The following is a 25465-nucleotide window of genomic DNA, read 5'->3' on the forward strand; positions in this document are numbered from 1 at the left end:
TAAATTACCCACTATTTTATACAAGTAAATATTTTGAAAAGTCAATGTGACACCTCAGACTCGTATTCGGGTTGAATATGGGTTGGGGTGTTACAAGAACGTTATCATCGTTAAATCTTACCGTTAAATGATACTTGATGCTTTTATAAAAAATTTAAAATTTATATTTTTAAAAAAATAAATTTTCCAAAAATTATCTAAGCGTGACAAAGGTCACTTAATGACATAATTCAACATCTGTCATAATCGGGGCACCTAAAAATATAATGTTGAAAACGTTAGACACCTGAATTTATCAAAAAAAACTTTAGGCACCTAAATAAGAAAAATTGCATACTAAACCATTTAAATTCTAACATCTCCTAAAGTAATATAAGAAACCCTAGCCGCCTCTCTTTTCTTTCAATCTAGTTTTCTTTCAATATTTTTTGTGTCTTTTCTTCTTTCTCTTCGATTTTTATTTAGCCGGCAACGGCACCAATCTTAATGTTGGTTGTCGACCGCCTGTGACTATTAGTTCTCTTGTATTTTTATATTATGTCTTTTTATCTTTTTTGCTTGAGTCTTTTTAATTTTGAATAAGATTCTCTGTCCTTGTGACATGATTTTTCTCTGCTCTTATGGCACGTGTTTTCTCTGCTCTTGTGGCATGATCCTCATGCTTTTTGGTACGTTTTTCGCATACCTTTTGCGGTCGTTTTGGTTCTCGCACAAAATCTATCACGACATTTATTTTCTCATTGGTTAGTTGGTGGTCACGTATAGTCAGATCCCTTCATTTGGTAAAAGATTGCTTGTCGATGTAATTAGATTGTATAGCGAAACAGCTCCATATAATTTGGTTCGCTCTCCACTCCTTTATCACTTAGTTAAGTGTCTCATTCGACAGAGACAATAAGCTTTTATGAAGGTTATTGGATTTTGATGTTGATCGTATTTTCATTGAAATATTTTATTTTTCTTCGTAACTTCAATTTAATTTTTTTTTTGTATGAGTATTTTGATGACTATTGTCTCCAAAATTATGTATATATTTTGATACTTTGTAATTTTAATTTCTTCCATTATTAATAAAATCCAACACAATTTCGCTTTCGCTAGCCTGCTGGCCGCAAGATGAAAGAGACACTTCATAATACGGTGGCCTAAATGAATGTATATATTCGGAGATGCACCAAGGGGTGAATGGGACAATCAACTCCTATAAATTTAAAATTATTATATATTTTAATTTTTTTTAATATTTTATTAAAATCTGTTTTTATCCTCCTGAAATTTTTTATGTTCAAATTCATCCTTATCACCAATCTCATAGGGAAAGCTTTTCGAAGGAAGTGTCGATAAATGGCCGGCAGGGCCGATCACAAAAGGTGAAACCACAATCTCACCGCTGACTTCGCAATACAGCCAAACCTTTCATTATCCCCACTTGTATTTTTCATTTTTCTCGTGATCAAATCTTTAAATAAAATATGTGTTGTGAATAATAATGAGTGATTGATTATAAAATAATAACTATATATATTACGTAAAAAAAATTAAGAAAAAAATTACTACATGACAGAATAAATACATTATAAATTACAAGCAATGCGCAACCAACCCTAAACGCATTACTCTATGTACTAAAACTTACACGAATCAACTTACTAATTTATCTCAGTGGTTAAAGGAATCGTTGTTGTTTCTATAAAGGTCAAGGGTTCAAACACCAACGACTACAACAAGATGATTGAACGTTCATTATCAAATGATTAATAATATTTCGAATGAATACAATTTTATAATCATCTTAACTTGATATATATATGTACACCAACGACTACAACAAGATGATTGAACGTTCATTATCAAATGATTAATAATATTTCGAATGAATACAATTTTATAATCATCTTAACTTGATATATATATATATATATATATATTAAACCCTATTAAAAATCTCCGAGTACACCACGAGTTTTTCTTGTCGTTTCTTCTTCCATCAAGCTTTGAAATGGTGTGTTCTTGTCCCACCGCCGTGAATGGACAGCCACTTTTACAATTATTTTCTTGAAATTCAAGTCACTGTGTGCCCTACTGGGATTTGACAAATATAAAAAGGTGTGGTATGATTCATCCTTTTCCTCCTACTTTTACATTGTTTTTAAAAAAGATACATAGTTTTGTATTAGGAAATGATTATCCAGCTCAGTTGGTAGAGCACAAGGTTCTTAACCTTGAGGTCGTGGGATCGAGTCTCATAGAGGGCATTTCATAATTTGGAGGTCTCCTACGGAAGTTACTCTCAACCTAGTGTTGGGAGTAGCCTACTATCTTACCTCCCACTTACCCCATTACATATGAGAACAAGGGACATCCATTTTTTTTATACCTAGTTTTGTATTAGTTGGGAATTCTTTAATTTAGTACGTGATTACCACTCTTTTATTCTTAAAAGTTGATCTTTGATATTATTCAATCTAAATGAAAAATAAATCTCATTACTCGTCATATTTATGTTCAATTGGTCATATTTAATGAACATCTTTGATTAATTTTTTTGGTTAAAAAAGTTTAGATTAAGGGTGACTTCCTCAGTCCAGCGTCAGGGCATACTTAAGATAAAATTGGGATCCATATAAGAATTTACAGATTGTTCACCAAAAGTGACGGTGGTAGGATTTGAATTTGAACTTACAAGCTCAAATTATTGAATTCAAACCACTTGTACCAACACCTGTTGGCGAACATCAATGATTAATTACATGTATTTTTAACTAGTGAATCCACTCAATTACATCATAAGTTTATTAATCTTATGTTATTGATACGATGATTAAAAACGGTCTTTTGAACATGGATTTAATATAAAAAATCTTAATTATTAGGGTTCTATAAAAGTAAAGAGAGAACTGTGGCTCAAACATGAGCTGACACAAACCAACTTACTTCAATGGTTAAAAAAATTGTTGTTGTTCCTAAAGGTCACGGGTTCGGGCACTATAGACTACAACAAGGTGATTGAGCGTTTATTGTCAAATGGTTAAGAGCATTCAAAACATATACTACTTTGTAATCACCATAGATTATTAAAAAAAAACATGAGCTGCTGACTAATGGTGTATTAAAGTCAACAATCTTACAGAACAGAATCTTAACCCAACCAATACTAATGATTTTGTTTTGAAGTCGAATACACTAGTTAGATCTAAAGTCGGTCCATTTCTGAACCAAAAACTGAGACCAAAATGCAAAAGGTGTTCCATTTAATTCTTCTTTTTGCCTACGATTGGCATCTTTTAAACCCTAAAATTCTGAACACCCATTGTCAACTGAAAAACTGTTCATTCGAGAAAAATGCCATGGTTTAAATCTTAATACAAGAGGTTTCATTTAATATGTTCTTTATAATTATTATGATAGAGGATCAGTCACATATCCAAAAGTATTTTGTATTAATAACATAAAATTTTCGTATGGGATGGGCATAACCAATAAAATAAATAACTAGTCGAAAAAAAATTAGATTTCAAAATGGGAACAACCACTAGAGAGGATGTGTGCTCCCTAAATTTGAATCCAATCAAATTTTAAAATAAATTAATACAAATTTATCTAAAATTAATACACATATTTCTTACTATCTCTAAATGCATCACACAAATTGAGATGTCAATATATACATATATATTTGGTTAAACTAGGCATAGTATTTAAATTTTAATTTTTTCAAAATCATATCTAATATTTAGTTTTTATTTCATTTTAGTACCCATCGTTAAAAGCTTAATGCATTTAGTACATAAACTATTAGTTTTCGTCATTTTTAGTAACCAAACTTCCATTTTCCCCAAAACTTAACGTTTTATTTTGTACAAGAGTACTAAAATAAAACAAAAACTAAATTTTAAGTATAGTTTTGAAAAATAAAAAAATTAAGTACTAAATCGATCAAAATTAATAACTTAGGTACTAATGCATAATTTATCCTATATTCGTATTTCAAGTGCAACAGAACTGGTGGGTTGTTTTGAAAAATAAAAAAATTAGGTACTAAACGGATCAAAATTAATAGCTTAGGTACTAAATGCATAATCTACCATATATTCGTATTTCAAGTGCAACAGAACTGGTGGGTTGTGCCATTGGCATTGCTATTGATAGAACTGGTGGGTTGTGGCATTGCTATTGATAGAACTGGTGGGTTGTGCCATTTCTATTGATAGAACTGGTGGGTTGTGCCATTGCTATTGATAGAACTGGTGGGTTGTGCCATTGCTATTGATGCACAGCAAGCAAGGCAATGACTGAGCAAAGTAGACTACTTTTACCCTACTGTCAATAATAGGGTAATAAAACTAAAAAGTTGGCCGTCAACACTTTTATTTATCTTGAGCTGAGTGATTGAGACCATTGTTAATCTATCTATCTATATATATATATATATATATATATATATATATATAAAAGAATAATAATTGATCCAGAAATTTAAGAATAAAATTTAATATTTAATATTTTTAAAAAGTAATGGGTATATAAAAAAATTTATTTTTTCCATTTTACTTAACATATTAAAATAAATTTCACATTTTTTTCTTGACCCCACAGCATCTGCCCTTGACGAAAAACCCTAAAATGGCAGTTAACAAACCACCTTCATATTTAAATTTAATTAAAGTAAATAAATAAAAAATTCAAATCAGACTCGATATGATATTCCCACTTTTTATCTCGTCAATGAGAATAATACGAAAACTCCAAGAGCCTTGGAAATCGAGTTAGTGGAGTTGTTTGCATTTCCCCACAAACATGCCTTTAACCCAACTCCAAAAATCAAAAATTTTACTCGAAAAACATTTTAATTAAATTAACCAAAAAAGAAAAAAGAAAAGCAAAGCAAAAAAAGCTAGGTTGTGGCCTTTATATACGACCCATCATGTCCCCTCACGCCTATATCCAATCTTTTCTTCACTAAAACTATTCTACACATATAGCTTTACAGAGTTCAGACCCTGATTAAACTCAACGATGGTTACCGGCAACCTGCGACGATGTGTCGGTATCGGCCGTGAACACAACGGAAGCGACGGCGGTGGTTGTCGGTGGCGCGACGACCGACGGTTCTTTTGTCATTACTGGTGAAAACGATTAGCAGAAAGGAAACAAACAAGGCTTTGCAATTGCGCTCTCCTGAGTTTCTAGCTCGGTGAAAGAGGCAGAACCGGGAGAGCAGCATCGTTGCATCGCGGGGAATTGAGGGTAGCGGTCCGATTTTACTTTAGAAAAAAAAACCTTCTTTCTTTTCCTTTGTTTAAACACGTGTACCCTGCATGTTTTTTTTTTTTACCTTGTGTTTTTAGGACTAAAGTAGTGTTGAATTACGGGATGTAAGAGATGCATACGAGGTAGCTAGCTAGATAGCTTGTATGGGGCTTTAGGTAGGTTTTGTTAAACATAAATGCTGCTGGGAATGCATCGCTTACACCTATCATGTGTATTTGCTTTTGTGTTGAATAAAAAAAATGGTACTTGGTTTCCATTTGTTTGAATTAGGCCAAGTTGTCTGTACTGTAGTAACCCCTCGCAATTTTCGAGTTGTCGTAACAAAAACGATGTCGATCCATAAAGATCGAAAATGTTCTACGTTTTCTTAAAATTAAACCAAAATTAAAAGTTTAAGTAGTAAAATTAACCTAAATCGGTAGTTTAGGTATTAAACGTATTAAGTTTTACTTCGATAGTGGACAACTCCAACTGGTTTTCCCCTTGCTATAGCCGCAAGCTTATCAGCTACTTGGTTGGTTTCCCGATAGACATGGCGAACGCTAGTCTGCCTATCCATTGCAAGCATCTTTCGAACAATGGATATTTACACCCTTTCGTCCCTGTTCTGGGACGGTCCCAACACAAATATATATAATTATTTTTTATTAGGTAACAACTATTCATAAATATATAAAGATTAACTATATTATATCTTTAGTATCGGATCGAATATTTTAATCCTAAAATTCGACTCGACCTTATGTTTCAAAAAACCAACCGGCTGAAACTCAAATTCTGAAAGAAAAAAACTTGATCTCATTAAATCAAATTAGATCAAATGTCTATTCGTATTTACAACGGTGATCGCCTCCGGCAGCCATCGGATCTTTTGCTAAATTGTGTATTTTGCATTTGTCCATTGGCTGGCATGAGGCCTTAATCAAAGGGCCAATGTTTATTCTACTTTTTCCTTTTGATCCGTCAGTATGTGATCCGTCCCGGACCGAATCGAGATTGGGGCTGCCAATTATTGACCCAAGTTGACTCGTAGCAGCAGCATACCATGTAGGGATAGTAATTTAATTTGAAATCGACGGTTTCGACCCGATCCGATTTGATAAGGTCAGTTTTTTTTTAAAAAAATAGGTTTGGGTCAAATTGGGTCGTGGTTTTTAAGGTAGTGAGGTCGTGTAAGATTAGGTTCATGTAATGTCATTAAAAAAATTTATTATTATTTTTAATGAAGTACTTATTTTATATCGAATCAGACTGGATTTATACTCCGAAAATTTGAATCAGGTCAGAGTAGGGTGTATAATATATATTTTTCATGTCGGATTGAACTGGATGGAGAATATATAATTGAGTGGAAGATATATATTTTAAAATCAGATCGAATTTTGACAAAAAAAATCAACGTAATCCGACCCGTTGCCGTCCCATTGCATGTGATTGCCATAACTTAAATCAATTCAATACTGTAAAAGATAATTTAAGTAAAGATTTGATCCATGTTGGAGTTAAATACACACATGTAGCCTGTCATTTCAATTTGGTTTCCAAGGCCAATATTGAATGCACGTATATGCATATGTAGATCACCGAATTCAGTGATTTTTATAAGTGTATTTTAATAATAATAAAATATCAGCTTCCTCTAAATGCGACATTGATATTGCTGTCGGGTGTCGTGTAGGGCTTTGAGTTTGATTATGTAAAATGACTAATAATACTAATAATTGTCTGTCCAGCTTAGTTGGTAAAACATAAGGCTCTTAACCTTGTGGTCGTGAGATTAAATTTCACGGTGGGCAATTCATAATTGGAAGTCTCCCGCGGAAGCTGCTCTCAACCTGGCATTGGGAGTAACCTACTATCTTACCTCCCCCTTACCCCATTACATATGGGAATAGAGTCAGCTAATTTACTAATAATTTAAAAAAGGAGAGGAATCTGGGCATATGGCCATGAGGCTTGCTCCCCCCGCATTCGTTTTTATACCATACATTTTGGGTTTACTTCATTAAATTAAAGGGTAAAATACATTTTAGGTCATTTAGTTAATAATTCAATTATAAATAGATTATCTTCTTAAGTTACGATTTAGTGACTTAATTAAAATATTTTTACAAATAATTTAGTGATTGTTAAATTTGAAATAGACGTGTCTAATGTAATTTGATATAACAATAATTTTATTCTTCAAGTTTATAATATTTCAGTCAATAAAATAATCTTTCATATTTAAAAATAATTTTGTTCTTTCATAAAACAACAAGTTAATGTTAAATTGTTATTATACCATAAAAATAATATAAATTTTATGGAGAAGAACAAACGCTTTGAGAGAAAAAAAGATTAAATTAATTAAACTGATTTGAATCAATACCATATTGATAGAACCTATAAGTTTTGGGACTAAAACTATTACTTCCCCTATCGCGTTAAAAGTGTCTTTTTGGTTTATAAAATGTTCCCATTTAAAATGTATTATTAAAAAAGTTAATAAATAACAATACTCATATTTTTTTCTACCCATATATGTATCACTTTTTTACACTTACAAAAATAAATCAGTTAGCTCTATCAATCATCTTTTTAAGGATAATTTTGTCATTTCCCTTAGTAAAATATACCTCCTAAAACTAGGGATGGGCATGGAACTTGAAGCTAAAGGGGTTTCGACCTGACCCGATTTGATCGGGTCAGTTTTTTTATTTGGGTCGAGTCGGGTCGAGTTTTTTATAGGTAATGTTCGAGTTGGGTAGGGCTCGGGTTTGGGGTGAAAAATACCCAACCCGACCCGAAAAAAATAATTTACCTTATATATTTAGAGATAATTATAATAATACCCATCTATATATTATTTTTTTCAATTAAATTCTTATTTTTATTCATTTATTGAATAAAAATAATATTTTTATTATTATTTCTAGTCGGGTCAGGCTGAGTTCGGATTTTATTTCGATCCGTGCCCATGCCTACCAAAAACTATGTGTATAGTTAATATATGACACAAATTATGGGACGGAATGAGTATTATATCATGTCACATTACTATTCCATCTAATATTTTACGATTAGTGACTTATTTGTAATAATATTTTAATTGAGTGACTAAATTATAATTTCTAGAAGAAAAATAACCCTTATAATTGAATGATCTAAAGGTTTATTTTACCCTAAATTAAAACATTTTGCTTTGCTGGGTATGATTAGATGAGATTTTGGAGTAAAAAAGTGAAGGTTTTTGCTATATTAATTTGACTTTATATTAAGAGTTATGGCCACCTCCCTACCCCAACCGGGTACCCATGCCCCACCGGCCCGGCACAACCACGAGTCCTCGTCGTTATGCTGTATCATTGCCGGAGTGTCGGGACATGAAGCCAACGGACAATTAAAAGTTCCATATTCTTTTCTTCTTCGTTGCTATGCTTTCAACTTGGCAATGGAAATGACATGAGTTGGTTTTGAGGACCCCTTTATTGTTCCACTTTTCGGCTTCAATTTGTGTGGATGGTTTTTGAAAATGGAAGGCTTAATTATAAAATAAGGGATCAAACTATAGTGTTTTTTTACGAATAAGTGCCTAAATTATTTTTTGAATGATCTCGGTGCATAACGTTACAAACGTTACCACTTTAGGTGTCTAGGTCGCTAGCCGTGTTAATTTCCTCCATTAAATTGGTAATTTTAAAATTTTTCTTTAAAATTTGAAATTATATATATTTTTAAACAAAAAATAGAAAATTAAAAAATAACACCAAAACTTTGAAAATATTAATTTCAACCTCTAAAACCACGCTGACCACTGCCCCTTGTCCTAAATGAAGCTCCACTTGACCTCAACTTCCCCCAGCGACGAAAACCCCTATCAAATCGTGACTGATTGACGACCGATTGATGGTGAATCAAAGTTTTATACCCTGCGAACCCTAGGATGAAAATCATGATCTCACGCGATTCCGACAATCAATTGACGGCAACTACGTGGACATATGACCATGAGGATGACAGGGGCTACGTCGTTGGCAGTGGTCGTGGTCGGAAAGGGCAACGGTGGCAGGTTAGGCTAGGATTTAGGAATTTTAGGGATTTTGGAGTTTTTTTGTCTTAAATTAGAGTTTTTATAAATATAATAATATTTTTTTAAAAAATAAATTTCAAAATTACTAGATTTTGACATATGTCACTTAACGGAGGAAATTAACACCGTTGACGGTCCGAGCACCTAAAGTGGTAATACTTGTAACGTCAGACACCGGGAACATTAAAAAAATAATGTAAACGCATATTCGTGAAAAACACTATAATTTGGACACTTATTATATATTTAAGCTATAATGGAGAGGCAATCACTCCCATTGGGCCAAATCCTCCCTTTAATGCCCCGTATTCCGGGTTAGTAGTTTCGGTCAACCCGAGACCCGTTAGTAGAGCCCATTAGATTTTCCAAGCCAATTTTAGACCAATTTTTAAGAGTATTGGGCTCAGGTTGGCCCAATAGTTATAGGAAAGTGGTGTTTTTAAAAGTAAGTAAATAATATAATGACCTAAAGTGTAGTTTATCCTTTTTGTTAAAGCTGAAAGCTTTTCCACTCTTTTTATATCATTCCACGTAACCAAACTCCCTATAATATCTCACCCACTCTTCTTCTTTCTCATTCCATTAGTTTCTATTTTTTCTTTCTTTCAAGAGCCAAGTTTTAAGTATTCTAAGCTTAGTTTGTTATAGCCAATGTAAGAATGTTTTCCTCAATCCTTCAAGCTTTGTTTTAAGTTTCATTTTGTAAGTTTTAGATTTTTTTTCAAAAATGGGTTTTATGAAAATTAAGGGGATCCATGAATCCAAGCTTGGTTATAGTGTATTCAAGTTACCTAGAGCATCTTAAGTTTTAATCCAAGAACTTAGTTAGTTTAGTAACCCCTTTTCTTGTCTTTGTTTAGTAAGGGAGGTGGGAGAAAACTCTAAAGTAAGTGGGAAAGAGAAGTTACTCCTTGGTTAACTTGAGAGAGTTTATAGCAAGCAAGAAGCACGGTAACACACTATCAACTCTTTCATATTTCTAGTGATCATTAGAAATGAGTTATAGCTTGAGAGTAAGTTATGAAGGTTAGAGTTATATGTTAATGGTAGATTACATGATTTATATTATAAGCATGATATAAAGCCTTATTATGCTCCTTGTAATCACATAAGACTTTAAATAATGTTTGGGGATCTCACTAGGGTCTTTGGGATTGAAATATAGTATTTTCATATGTGTTTTATGACTTTTGCAGGTAGAGTATCGATACTATAGGGATAATATCGATACTATAGGGATAGTATCGATACTTGTTCTTCATTTTCGGCAAATTTATGAATTTCTAGACAAGAGTATCGATACTCTTTCAAGAGTATTGAAACTTTGGTTCATAGTTTCAACTCCCAAAAAGTTTCGAAATTGGGCATAACTAAATGTTTAAAAGTGTCGGTACTTATATAAAGTATCAAAACTTTTGCAAGAGTATTGATACTCTTGGGCTAGTATCGATACTTTCAGTTTGTTTTGGACAAAAAGGTCAGTTTTTAAGGGAATTAGACTCAAGGTACCCCAACACTTTAGTGTTTCCTCACATAAGACTTCAAGTGAGAACATTAATGATGTTTAATTCAAATGTAGAAATGAGAATAAAGTATGGTGAAATAAGATTAGCATTGTTTGAATGCTTGAGAAAACGACTAGGACACCCGAGTTCCTTTAGAAAATATGGCATAGTAGAAAGTATATATTCAGTTCGGATATACTTAGGAAGTGTGCAAGGCACTTTAAGTTGACTAGTTTGGGTGCAAGGTCTGACACTCAAGGAGTTGGCTAGTCGAGAAAGTGGTGTTAGATGTAGAGATTTCGAGGGCCATATTCTCGGTAAACTAGAGGGGTGTATGAGCTCCGAGATGTAGAACCCTAAGCCACACCATGATGTCTACCATAGAATATAAAGTGAGTATACAAGTATGCTCACTAAAGAAAAATATAACAGACTAGTAGACTATATAGCAGTAAACTTGATAGCTTGAGCATTTCAGTGATAAACTTTTAGTATGTTTTAGTTGTTAGTGTGGCGCTGAGCTAACTTCGGATTGTTTTCCGTGGGCAGGTCATTAGATTGAGAGTTCGAGGAGCAGTAAATAGGTCAAGGTCCAGACTCAGTGCAGATTCAGAGTACATCTCAGTAGTTTTTAAAGGGCATGTACATTTATAAACCTTGTTGTATCAGTTGACTCATAAATTTTATTAAGAGTCAATCTGTAATATTTTGATTGTAAATATTTATTTTGGGAGCTCACTGATATAAAATTTTAAATTATATTATTTCATGAATGTTTTATTTGTGGAAATGATCGTTTTATAATACAAGAAAAGAGTAAGGTGTTGGTCAACCACTCTCCGGTGGTTCCTTGTGGCATCCTACATTGGTTGACTGTGTGTCATACTAATATAGAGTGTTACATTTAGTGGCATCAGAGCGTTAGATTTAATGTTCCTATGGTCAACAAGTCAGTGTTGATAAAAGAGTTTATGAGTATACATGTCTTACAATGTTATGTCGTACTTCTGTATCTGCAGTAGTAGTAATTCCTCGTTTCCTCTTAATTTCAGAATTCTAGAGATGGATAAGTGCCCAAATCGTAGCAGATAGGGTAGGGAGGAGAATAAAGCTTCTTTAGTAGGTGATTTAGGAGATGAGTTCATCACAGACACAAAGTTTGATGAGCCCGAATGTGCAGTGGTAGATGAGGCAAACTTCTTTAGAAACCTGACCGATACCTTGGACCGTACAACTAGAGCCCTTCCTACAATGCATGTTCAGCCAGCCCAGCCCGTTTCTCCAGTTATAACGTCTTAGGAAACACCAGTAGAAAGGCTCCGGAGGTATCGAACCACTTAGTTCTTTGGGTCAAAAGATAATGATCCCGTAGTAGCAGACCAATGGTTAAGAAAAACCCTAAGGACTCTTCGTTAGTTGCATCTCACTCCATAGGGTATGCTAGAGTGTGTAATCTCCATGTTGGAAGGTGATGCGATAGACTGGTGAGAGATAGTGGAGATGTCGTTAGAGCCTAAACGACCTACTTAGGACTGATTCTTAGAGGAGTTCTGTCAAAAGTATGTCAAGGAGGCCCATATGGATGCAATGAGAGATCAATTTGTTTAGTTGGTTTCCTCAGAATATCAACGCTACATGAAGTTCAAAGAGGGTCTCTGACTAGACATCCTCACTCATTTAGTCGTCAATCCATTGAAAGTTTTTACCGAGTTAGTTCATCAAGCAAAGGGTGTAGAGAGAGTTGTGGGAAAGAGAGCAGCAGAAGAGGGTGCCACTTGAGGTAAAGGTAGAGAAGTGGTTGGGTTAGTAGAACTATCCCAACCATCCAAGAGGTCGAGAGAATCTCGAGAGTCTAAGAGAGCCCCGACATGTCAGTTTACCTGACCAGTTCAAAGAGTAAGTGGAGGAGGGAGTAGGACCAGTTAGCTTTGGTGACTTTTGTATAATGCATCGGTAGCTAGTGTTAGAGGATCACCGAGAGCGTATTCATATCCTTATTGTTCCCTTTATGGTATGAGGCACTTAAGAGCCTGTAGGGTTGGGTCTAAAGGTTGTTACCCTTGTGGATCCCTTGATCATTTTCTCTAAGATTGTCCAAAAACTCATAATGTAGCTCCAGTTTCGACCCAACAGTAAGCTCTTACAGTTCAGAGATGTAGAGAATTCCAAAGATGAGAGAGTTCTTTTGGTCAGACTCGTAGAGATGTCATACAACCCTGAGCCAGCGGGGAGCCTAGAGTTGCAGCCCGTCAGTTTGCGATTAGAGCTAGAGAAAAAGATGATGCAACTAATGAGATCTCATGTAACCTACATTGTTCCCTATTCCAGTAATCACCATAGTCAAACTAGCATTCAACCTTTAGAATTAGATGTTCTAGTGGTTGAGATTTTTCGTAGATACTTTGTTGAAATTTTGAGGACAAAATTTCCTATTAGGAGGAGAGATTTGTAATGCCCCAAATTTTAGGTTAGTAGTTTCGGTCAACCCGAGACCCGTTAGTAGAGCCCAATAGATTTTCCAAGCCAATTTTAGACCAATTCTTAAGAGTATTGGGCTTAGGTTGGGCCAATAGTTATATGAAAATGATGTTTTTAAAAATAAGTAAATAGAAGAATGACATAAAGTGTAATTTACCCTTTTTATTAAAGCCGAAAACTTTCCCCCTCTTTTTATATCATTTCACGTAATCAAACTGCCCATAATATCTCACTCACTCTTCTTCTTCCTCCTCCTATTAGTTTCTATTTCTTTTTCCTTTCAAGATCCAAGTTTCAAGTATTCTAAGCTTAGTTTGTTATAGCCAATGTAAGAATGTTTTCCTCAATCTTTCAAGCTTTGTTTTAAGTTCCATTTTGTAAGTTTTAGAATTTTTTTTCAAAAATGGGTTTTATGAAAATTAAGGGGATCCATGAATTCGAGCTTGTTTATAGTGTATTCAAGTTACCTAGAGCATCTTAAGCTTTAATCCAAGAACTTAGTTAGTTTAGTAAACCCTTTTCTTATCTTTGTTTAGTAAGGGAGTTGGGAGAAAACTCTAAAGTAAGAGGAAAAGAGAAGTTGCCCATTGGTTAACTTGAGAGAGTTTCTAGCAAGCAAGAAATAATGTAACACACTATCAACTCTTCCATATTTCTAGTGATCATTAGAAATGAGTTCTAGCTTGAGAGTAAGTTATAAAGATTAGAGTTATATGTTAATGGTAGATTATATGATTTATATTATAAGCATTATATAAAGCCTTATTATGCTCCTTGTAATCACATAAGACTTTAAATAATGTTTGGGGATCTCACTAGGGTCTTTGAGATTGAAATATAGTATTTTTGTATGTGTTTTATGACTTCTGCAGGTAAAGTATCGATACTATAGGGATAATATCGATACTTGTTCTTCGTTTTCGACAAATTTGTGAATTTCTGGACAAGAGTATTGATACTCTTTCAAGAGTATTGAAACTTTGGTTCATAGTTTCAACTTCCAAAATGTTTCAAAACTGGGCATAGCTAAATGTTTAAAAGTATCGGTACTTATATAAAGTATAGAAACTTTTGCAGGAGTATCGATACTCTTGGGCTAGTATCGATACTTTCAGTCTGTTTTGGGTAAAAATGTTAGTTTTAAGGGAATTAGACTCAAGATACCCTAACACTTCAGTATTTCCTCACATAATACTTTAAGTGATAACATTAATGATGTTTAATTCAAACGTAGAAACGAGAATAAAGTAGGGTGAAATAAGACTTGTCTTGTTTGAACTCTCAGGAAAACGACTAGGACACATGAGTTCCTTTAGAAAAGATAGCAAATTCGAAAGTATATATTAAGTCCAGATATCCTTAGGGAGTGCGCAATGCACTTTAAGCTGGCTAGTTTGGGCGTAAGGTCCGTCACTCAAGGAGTGAGCTAGTCGAGAGTGTGATGTCCGATGCAGAGATTCTGGGGGCCACATTCTTGGTATATTACAGGGGTGTGTGAGCTCCGAGAAGCAAAACCCTCAACCACACAATGATGTCTACCATAGAATAGAGAGTGAGTATACGAGTATACTCACTAAAGCAGAACAGAACATACTAGAAGACCAGATAGCAGTATACTTGATAGCTTGAGCATTTCAGTGACAAAGTTTTAGTTGTTAGTGTGGCGTTGAGCTAGTTAGCTCAGCCTTCGAATTGTTTTCCATGGGCAGATCAGTAGATCAAGAATTCGAGGAGCAGTAGATAGATTAAGGTCCATACCCAATTCATATTTAGAGTACGTCTCAGTAGTTTTTGAAGGGCACGTATATTTTATAAACTCTGTTGTATCAATTGAGTCGTAAATTTTATTAAGAGTCGCTCTGTAATATTTTGATTGTAAATATTTATTTTGGGAGCTCCTCGGTATAAAGTTTTAAATTATTTTATTTCATGAATATTTTATTTGTGGAAATGGTCGTTTTATAGTACAAGAAAAGAGTAAGGTGTTGGTCAGCCACTCCGATGGTTCCATGTGGCATCCTACATCGGTCGACTAAGTGTCGTACTAGTCTAGGTTGTTACACTCCCCGTCAATTAACATATGAGCAAATGCTAAAAGTTTGGTCGTTCGAGTTCAACATGTGTGGTTTTGTCCGGGGAACTCATGCCGCATCTTTCATCATCTGTCCAATTTGATGGCCACAAGTTGCTTGGTCAGTGTGTTCACTTCACCATCATGGACACGGTTCCTGTTTCCACACATCCCACTTGCCTTTTCTTTTGGATCCCACCCTAATTACGATAAGATATGTTGTCTAAAGTCCGGCTATCTATTCAAACCGGTAGATCCGATCATATATCATTTGTGAAGGTATACTCATATTGCCTCTTACTCCCGGGACCCAACTTAACAATTAGGTTAAGCAAGCAAATCTACTAAGAGATTTAGTGAGGTAGCGAAGTAAAGAGTTTATACTTAAATTTCATTGCATGCATCTCTCGTAATGATTAAAAGCAAATGTTCTGTTCATGGTGAAATAATGTAATCATTTAAAGAAGATTGTAAATCTAACAGCTTTAGTAGTCAAAGGGATTAGTGGAAACCAACTTATAATTAATAGTATTTTTAAAATGGCCAAGCATGCAAAACAGCAAACTAAAAAGATGTTTAGCAAATTTAAATAAATTCTAAAATCAAAAGAATAGGATTATGAATTTGCATTATGACTAGGGTCCCTTCTCCAAGTGCTGGCCCTAGTCTTTATAGGCAAAAAGAAGATATAGGATGGTTGGAGGCATATCCGTCTTAAAGATGGAGAGGTATTATACTATTTTTTTAAATGAGAATTTTAAAATATTTTATAATAAGATTAAATTATAAATTATCGAGCTTTATCACATCATGATTATATTTTTATAAAAAATTTAAAAAAATCAAGCATATAAAAATAAGGCACGTCACAAAACAACTTTATTATTATGACATTTTATTTAAAAAATATTATTCTTCAAACGCTTTTAAAAATTGAATCATAATATTTAAATTTTAAGACCATGTCATATATTATATGTCACACTTATCGATGAACGGGTCCGATTGGCGGTGGAGCCCTGGTCATAATTATTGAGGAGGGGTTTTTGGTTTGGCATAATCAATATGAAACATGCCTAGGTAGGATGAGTAGCTGGATTATTCTATCCACCTACCAACGTCACTTATTCTTTTGCCACACCCAGTCAGGTGCCACAAAACTCAACATCACAGGTACTGTTCCATCCCCTAGAGAGAGATAAATTTGTACCCAACATCTTATCAATGGGACACACATACACTTGCAGGTTACATTAATTGAGAGGATGAATGTTCTTGTCTCTTTGTGTTTGTCTTTGCTTGCTTTTGTTCTTTCTCACTCTCTTTTATGGTTAAATTGGCCCATTTTCATAATGGTAGATGACTTATTTTGATTTCAAGTAAAATATCTTGTAAATTTAATATTATTTTATTTTTTATTTTCATTTATCCTATTTTTTATTTTATACATCTCTTTAAGTAGGGTTGTAAATGAGTCATGTAAAGTTTGAGTATTGTTAAGTTCGATTTGACTCGAAAACTCTAGCATATAGCTTTACTCAACTTGAAAACTCTAGAATATAGCTTTACTCGACTTGAAAACTCATGAGCCTAAAATTTTTAAGCTCGACTCGAACTCGAAATCATGAACTGAAGCTCGTAAACCTTGAAAATGCTTGAAATGAAAAAAAAATCTTAAACTTAACTCGATTCAAGCCTCAAACTCGAACTTAAACCTTAAATACACAAAAAAACTTACTCGAAATCTGTCTCGTCTCATTTATAATCATATCATCAAGTTAAGTTTTAAAACCTTTTTGATTAATTTAGGACGTTTACACGTGATAATATCATAAGCAATCACTAGAGTTCGAACCCGATACTTCTAAGAATAACAATTATTCTATCATCAAGTTAAGTTTTAAAACCTTTTTGATTAATTTAGGACGTTTACAAGTGATAATATAAGTTCTAAAGACTCTCAACTATTTGATAATGAGTGTTTAAATATCATGAGTAATCACTAGTGTTCGAACCCGAAACTTTTAAGAATAATAACTATTCTTTTAACCATGAGATTGCTTAATCCGTGTATTTATTTTTTTTAAATTACATCCATCTTACTTAAGTTTGGTGAAATAAAATTAATGCATGAAAATCTACTTTCCATTATATTCCAAATCCTACATATCAATGTTGCCACCAATCGGTCAAAGATACTAAATCTTTGTGATTGACAAACCAACCCCATTTCATTAAAGCTCTTATTATTCAATATAATAAAGGCAATTAAAAATTTAAAAAAAGTTTAGCATTATATCTACACATATCATAATCACACATGATTCTATCATTTTAATAATATTTATTATCATTGAAAAATCAATTAAATTGATACTAATCATTTCATAATATCATTTTAAATAAATATTTAAAAATAAAAAATTAACTGATTATGCTTAGAAGTAATTTACTAATTTTAATGTCCATGATCCAATCATATATTTAAAATTACAACTAATTTTCCAAAAAAAAGCACGTGACTTGGAAACAACAAAAAAAATAACAGGATTGGTTTTAGTATTAAGTAACTTAATATCGTTTAAGTAAGGTCTAGGGTTCGAATATTTGTGTCTATAGAAAATTCTCATTGAAAAATTCATCTACCAAAATCAGATGTGCGATGCAGGTCGTCCGAATTAATCGAAGCCTTTATAACTAGATAGAAACGATGCTAGTTAGATAAGAGAGAGAGAGAGAGATCAAGTCAACAATCACTTGCTTAAAAATCATAGTCAAATCTAAAGGTTGAATGAATTTTGTGGAAAAGAACTTGATCCGTTCGCCAACTAAAGACAATATACATCAACCTATATAGCTCTCTAAAGGTAAGGAAAAATTTTAAAAAGAGATTTAAATATAAATATAAAACGATATTATTAAGAGAATTAATCATAATATTTTTAAATTTTATCCTCAAACTTTTATCTATTTCAATTTCATCCCTAAATTATGATTTTTTTTAAATTAGTCCTCAAACTTTTAAATATTCTAATTTCATCACCGAATTATGATCATTGTTCTAAATTAGTTCCCAAAATTTTGAATTTTCCAATTTCATGCCTAATACCATATGAACATGTAATTCAATTTAACCTGACGATTTTATTAACATGAAATATGGTTAGCATGCAATAAAATAACACTTCAACTCCATTAAAATTTGACATTATTTGATTTATTTATAAATAGAACCATTTAATGATAAAGAAACTAATTTGAAATGATTCAATAAAAAAGGGACCTATATATATTTTCACCAATTAGTTAATTAATATGTAATATAGACCAAATCGTTTTCTTCTCTCACATTCTCATCTCAAGCTTCTCAGCTCAGCTACGAATCTCTCTTTGACGAGGAAGAAAGATTAATGTCTGGTAAAATAATAAGAGTATATATGTATATATGGGACGTACATAAGTGTAGTGTTTGTTTGAGAGTGTTCCCAGATTTTGATGAATGACAAACACACACTGTTTCATTTCTTCTTTTATACCAATTCAATTTATTGATATATTTGTGTGTTGATTCCTTCATTTTTTGTCGATCTTTTCCTCTTAGCCTCGGGACACGGAAAACTCCAAGGCCCGGACCACTGCCGATCTTCTGCTCACTTCCATCGTACGGTTAGACCCTTTTCTTCTCTCAGCTTCTTCTCTTCCGTTCTTCTCACGTCTGTCTCTCTTTCCACCTGAAGCTGTTGCGTATTCAATTTCTTAACCTCAATCGACGCTGTTAATTCTTCTTTCTTACTTTAAATTTTCCGGGTTTTATATGGAAATCATGCATCCCTTTCTCTAATTTTCTGTGAGTAATTGTTTCCATTGAATGCTTTCGATTGGTTTTTTGTTTCCTTTTTAAGATGAAGTTTTCTTGTTTTCTAATGCTGTTATATTTACATGCAATAAAGCTTTTTGAGATTCGTTTGGATTTAAAAAAAAAATAAGTAAAATTTCAGCTACAAGTTAATTTTTTTCCTATCGACAGTTCATTTTCTTTGATTAGCTTAATAATAGAATTCTCGTTACTTCTTTTTTATTCTAGAACTATGCTATTTATTTTATTTTTCATTTGAAATTTAAGCATGCGTTTGGAACTGTTATTAATTGGTTTAAACCTTGCAGTAGCTCGAGTTAATTATGTTATTATTTCTCTCTTTTTTAAGAAAAAGGTTGAGCAACTTTTGATGATCAATGGGTTTATCAGTTTAATTATGATTTGCATGTGAATAAAAGTTTTCTCGTGTTGGAATGTATTTTTGTTTTCTATTTTTTCTGACTTGGAATTTGGTGATTCTGGACATGGAAAGTGATTAATTATCATTCTTTTCTATTATCAGAATGGACTTTGTATCTGTTCTTTCCTTTTCCTGGTATAGTGCATAAGAAATCATTATTGGGTGCTATTGCATTTATTCTTTTATGTATATGATCTCGTTAATGTGCTTTGCTTTTGCTTTTTAAAGTATATGGATTTGTTTCGGTGAAGCTGTTTACTTTTATGGGTTCATTTTCTGTTTGCATCTCAAGTTTTCCAAGACATAACTGCCTAGTTACCAACTATTATTCTATTTTAAAGGTATTGCCAAGCTTGAGATTGCTCTTCTGTGTTATGATCTAATGATCCAGAAATGTTTCTAGTTAGCTTCCTTTCGAGGAGTATTTATTTGCTGTTTTTAAATAAATACTGTAACTATTGTAATAGTCCTTGGTAAATTATTTTCTTAAAACAAGTTTTTTGAGAGGCACCTTAAAGTTTGGATCCTTTTAAGTTATCCTCCTACTGAAATTTTTTGCTTTTTGATGATTAAAATGACCACTAGCTTTGAATACTATAATGCAAATAAAGCAATTATATTGATATTTGTTATGTGGTTGATAGATTACAATGTAGTAGGAAAGTGGATTGTCACATCGTATGAACTGGTGTTGGATATGATTTTCAATCCTTGGCCAAACTTTAGGTACCATAGATTTAGGAATTCTCTACTGGTTTAATTTCACCTTTAATAAGGTTGTGCTTTACATCTTTCGTTATACTAGCGTACAAATTTACAATGCGTATAGCTTTGTAGTTACCAAATCTTCCTGTTTCAGTTAAGATGACAGAAAAATACAAGTTACTAATGTTGTGAGTTCGGTTTATTAATTTTTTTCATCTGTATGAAGAGAGATTTATATGCGTGTTTACCCATGAAAATGATGTAAATGTTTTGGATGACATGGAACTTACATTGTAGCTATACATTCTTCCCTTGAAACTGCATTAGTTAATGGGGAGGTAACTACTGTTTTTATATTTTTAATAGACCTTGCCATTAAGAAATAGCTTAATATCTTGCTTTTGAGAAACACCCTACATACTTCTTCCCAAGGCTCTGTTTTTTTTAACCATAAATAAGATAAAAGGAAAAGTATCTCATTTGGTGATATATCTGATGATAAGAGTTTGCCGTCTTTTCGTTTTCCCTTTTTAAAATTTATCCTCATCTTTCCCCATAATGTTGGTTAACTTTAGTTAAATGAAATTATTGTACTTTGCGTTCATATCTTTCTTTAGTCTTGTGTTGTACTTCTCTTTTTGCACGTGTAACTTTATTTAGATACAGATTTTCTCTTACTCTTATTTGTAAGATTATCATGTGTAGAAAATTTGAAGTTCAATTCCCTCGATCTTACTTCCATTGTTGTTCTGCAGTGTGTTTCTGAAACACTGAGCGTATATGGAACCTAATGGTCATCGGAGATCGAGGAGAAGGGATCATCTAGTCCAAGCAAATGGACATACTGGCTTATCATATTCCATAGACGAACTAGATCCATGGACTGCATGGGCATATAAGCCTCGTACTATTTCATTATTATTTGTTGGTGCATGCTTTCTCATGTGAGTACTATGCTTAATATTTACCTTCTCAACCATAACTGTGCAGTTTTCCTTGTTAGGTTAGCGTACATATTTTATGTTGTTTCCTCTTCTTTGCATTTATACTCATGTTTTTGTAACAAATGACTAAATGTTTTGGTACTCATCAACCATATGGTTGTCTTTTGGTCCTTGTTGTGGAGCTTGTTTCTGGTGCATTCTCCTAGTTGCCATCCCTTGTAGATATATACTTGATGATGCAACTGTGTTGCCAACTGTGCAGCGAATCAAGGTTTTGAGCATGTGATGGGGTATCCTTTCTAGAAAGGACACTATGGTTGCTACGAAGCAATGGTTTTGGAGGCGTTTTCAGTAATTTTAGGAAAATATCATGGCGGCCTACACATTTGATTTTATTCTATATCATTCAACAAATATTATTCAAATGTGGTGGCTTCTATTTTTTTTCTCCCCAGTTTGCTTGGTAAAAGTGACTGTTCTGAAAGCAAACATTCTTTGTATTATCTATTTGGCTAAGTTCTGCCCGCAAAATTATACATGTTACTTTCATTTTATTATGAATGTGATTTCTTATAATAGTGTTCCTAAATGTTTTAGTCAGGCAGAACTAGTTCCCCGTCCTTAGGTTGCATCCTACTATATACATAGCAGAAAACCATGAAGAATCTAAAATTGTTTTATTTAAAAGAATGAAACACGTTCTGCTTTTGTTTTAATATTTTTATTTAGTTCAAATTCTCTCGATTCTTATATTACTATTCTTTTATTAATTGTCTGCATATATCTACCAGTTGGGCAAGTGGAGCCCTTGATCCTTCGAGCAGTGAGTCTGGCGATCTTGTAACATCAGTAAAAAGGTTCCAATTTAGTTCTGATGACTAACCGTCTTTTCTGTTTTACTTGCCAACTCATTTTAAGTATTTGCTCATCTGACTGTTTTTGTAGGGGTGTATGGGCAATGATTGCTGTTTTCTTAGCTTATTGCTTGCTGCAGGCTCCTTCTACGTAAGTTATTAGTTTGATTTCTTCTGCTGAACTTGGTGTGTTTAACTGTTTGCCATTGGATTCTCTACTTTTTGTGTCTCTAAAGGTTTGCTTGTGCATTCTTGTCATCTAGTGGTATGACTAGATTATATTCTCCAGCAAGTCACATTGGTCTTTGGAGAAATCTCTTTTAAAAGAGTCCAAATGCCTGGGAATTTGGTTAGGCTTTATCACTTTATATGAAGAAACATTTTGAGATTATGCTGGCCAAAAACTTCTATGAATTTTCTTTATGGATTATTATAAAGTTTAATCTTTTTTTTGTGTGTGTGCTTGAAACTCTGTTATAATAGCCAGAATTTCATTTTAGTATCGTTAGGGGAATGCTTGTTTTATTGCTCTATGTAAAGATCAGGATTTTACACTTCTTTATAGGGTCCTTATTCGGCCACATCCTGCAATTTGGCGTTTAGTTCATGGAATGGCTGTTGTTTATCTTGTTGCCCTCACATTTTTGCTTTTTCAGGTTAGTTTCCTTATTTTCAGCTTTCCATTTCTTATCTATTTATATTATATGCCCATAACCATGTTCATTTATAGTAGCTTTTCTACCTATTCTTGGCCATACTGCACCTATAAACTTTTGGTTGCACTTAGGAAAACCTCCCCCTCTTTTCCCTTGTTTTCCTTTAGCTAAAGTTAGGTGGTAACATAGCGTGAGTTAAGAATATCAGAAGACACCCTTTCAAAATAGATGCTGAGGTGCACTACTTACAAATACAAATTCCGTCTCTCTCTGCTCACACATGCTTGGAAAACACATGTATCTATGCATGATGTGTTGATATTCAATATGGTTCTGGAATGGTTCATATTTAACCCACTCACACAACACAAAAGCTATCATCTATAATTGAATATATGATTGGTGATGGCTGCTCTCAAATTTGTTTTCCAGAAGCGTGATGATGCTAGGCAGTTCATGAAGTTTCTCCACCCTGACCTTGGTGTTGGTACTGCTTTTGAAAGTCTAGTTTCATACTTGTTCAGCTATTATAAATTTTATCGAAGTTTCCTTAATTATTGTTTGCATCATTATGCAGAGCTTCCGGAAAGATCCTATGGTGCAGATTGTCGCATCTATATCCCTGAAAATCCCTCAAACAGCAGGTTTAAGAATGTTTATGTATGGATCTTCTTGCACAACCTGGTTTCTGTATTTTATTCTACTTCTTTTACCTCTTCTTCTTTAGGCATTTATTTTAGTTGCATGATTGAGCCTCTATTTCTGATTGCAAATTATATATACATTTCGTACTTCTAACTTTTGTCATGTATAATATTTCTTCTAGGAAACGCTATTTGATGAATTTGTAGTAGCCCACATCTTTGGTTGGTGGGGCAAGGCCATTTTAATCCGCAATCAGCCACTTCTTTGGGTCCTCTCAATCGGATTTGAGTTGATGGAGGTTAGTTTTTTGAATGGACACAAATTCTCTTTTTGTTTTATCCTCGATTCACATTTAGATTTATGGTAGTAATTGGTAAGTCTTGAATGTCCTCGCTGTCTGTTTTGCATCCATAAACTAACTAATCTGGTGGCATATACAGTTTACCTTCCGACACATGCTGCCGAATTTCAACGAGTGCTGGTGGGACAGCATTATTCTTGATATTTTGACTTGTAATTGGTTTGGTAAGATCTCAAGAGCTAAGCCTATTCTGTATTATTGTGATCTCAAGTGCTAAGTCTGTTCTGTTTCACCTTTTGTTTTATTTATTTCTTGTACGGAAATAATGTGTTGATGGTTCTTCGACCCATCTTGACAGTATATTTGCTTTGCACATAGGTATTTGGGCTGGAATGCATACCGTTAGGTACTTTGATGGGAAAACATACGAGTGGGTTGGTATAAGTCGCCAGCCTAACATCATGGGCAAAGTATGCTCCTTGCTTTGTTATTACTTCTTATAAATACGAAAATTGCTTTGATTTTAAACCTTAAGTGTGTTTGGACATGGAAATATAGTCTATTTTCCCTTACAGATAACTTTTTCTTTTGTTGTACTGTATTTTTCTCATATTTTCCTTGTATATATACTCTTTTCTGTTTCCAGGTTAAACGAACCTTGGGACAATTCACGCCAGCACAGTGGGACAAAGATGAATGGCACCCGCTGCTTGGTCCAATGCGTTTCGTTCAAGTTCTCAGTCTTTGTATCGTCTTTTTGACAGTAGAACTTAATACATTCTTTCTCAAGTTTTGTCTGTGGATTCCTCCTCAAAACCCTGTGATTGTGTATCGGTTGATCCTGTGGTGGCTAATAGCAATACCGACAATTCGCGAGTACAACTCATACCTCCAAGACCGGTACCCTCTCTTTCTCTCACCCAATGAAGAATATTCTTGTTCAACTTAAAATACTTGGTTATTCTATTTATTTATTATTTCAGAAAACCAGTGAAAAAGGTTGGAGCATTTTGTTGGCTTTCCCTTGCAATTTGCATTGTTGAGCTTCTCATTGGAATCAAGTTTGGACATGGTATGTCCCAAGTCCCATACATAATGATAATAATATTTCATTTCTTTTGCAATCACTCTGTAATATTTAACAATTTCCGTCTCATCAGGCTTATATCCGAAGGCGATGCCGAAATGGTTGGTAATATTCTGGGCGTCTATTGGAGTGGCTCTTGTTTCATTCATACTCATTTGGTCTTGGAAACTGCAGCACAGTTACGACAAAAAGAGACGATAATTTCGGGATATGAGGTGAAACTATTACTATTCTTTCGTAGTTATTTTACTAGTGGCTTTTATTATATTGATGGTTGTAGATACCATGTATCACTTCATAAATACTGTATTGTAAATGCTTATTCTTAGTGTTGGTCTGTTAGGTAGTGAATCACAGATTCAAGTGCAAGTCCCATATATATTTTATTCTTTCTTGTTTACTTAGGTAGTCAATAATCACACACCACCTAACAATGATAATTTAATTTCATTCTCGTACGTAGTTCACCGGGGCTTGACACCGAGCAAATAGCAGCTCCTCTCGGGGTTTCCGTTGCTTGGTGGTCGGCACCGGGCATGCCATTAAGATGATCTGCATTTAGTTTCCCATCCCCATTGCCACAATCAAACATCTGGGAT

The 25465-nt window shown here is 33.6% G+C and overlaps 1 protein-coding gene and 1 long non-coding RNA gene across 5 annotated transcripts; one reads left to right on the forward strand and one right to left on the reverse strand.

The window, feature by feature from the left end:
- Window positions 1-1117: 1117 nt before the first annotated feature.
- LOC120184325 lies at window positions 1118-5397 on the reverse strand. The gene is made up of 3 exons (XR_005522008.1): window positions 5306-5397; window positions 5125-5264; window positions 1118-1128 (listed from the first exon to the last, which is right to left on the reverse strand). It is a non-coding gene; the product is annotated as an uncharacterized LOC120184325 (long non-coding RNA).
- Window positions 5398-18979: 13582 nt separating this feature from the next.
- Window positions 18980-25257, forward strand: LOC120184248 (CDP-diacylglycerol--serine O-phosphatidyltransferase 1-like). 4 transcript variants are annotated; one of them, XM_039188758.1, is made up of 13 exons: window positions 18981-19063; window positions 21135-21323; window positions 22115-22180; window positions 22269-22328; window positions 22743-22833; window positions 23266-23320; window positions 23411-23493; window positions 23660-23776; window positions 23919-24003; window positions 24158-24249; window positions 24426-24679; window positions 24763-24851; window positions 24940-25257. In XM_039188758.1, exons 2-13 carry the CDS (start codon window positions 21160-21162, stop codon window positions 25065-25067), a joined length of 1284 nt encoding a protein of 427 aa, XP_039044689.1. In that variant the 5' UTR covers window positions 18981-19063; window positions 21135-21159; the 3' UTR covers window positions 25068-25257. The 4 variants fall into 4 exon arrangements, with proteins under 4 accessions (XP_039044687.1, XP_039044689.1, XP_039044688.1 ...); XM_039188756.1 differs by having other exon boundaries at window positions 18980-19063; window positions 23266-23493; XM_039188757.1 differs by having other exon boundaries at window positions 19010-19058; window positions 23266-23493.
- The last annotated feature ends 208 nt before the right edge of the window (window positions 25258-25465 follow it).

This window comes from Hibiscus syriacus, unplaced genomic scaffold (assembly GCF_006381635.1).
Source record: "Hibiscus syriacus cultivar Baekdansim isolate YM2019G1 unplaced genomic scaffold, ASM638163v2 tig00112864_pilon, whole genome shotgun sequence".
Taxonomy (NCBI): Eukaryota; Viridiplantae; Streptophyta; class Magnoliopsida; order Malvales; family Malvaceae; genus Hibiscus; species Hibiscus syriacus.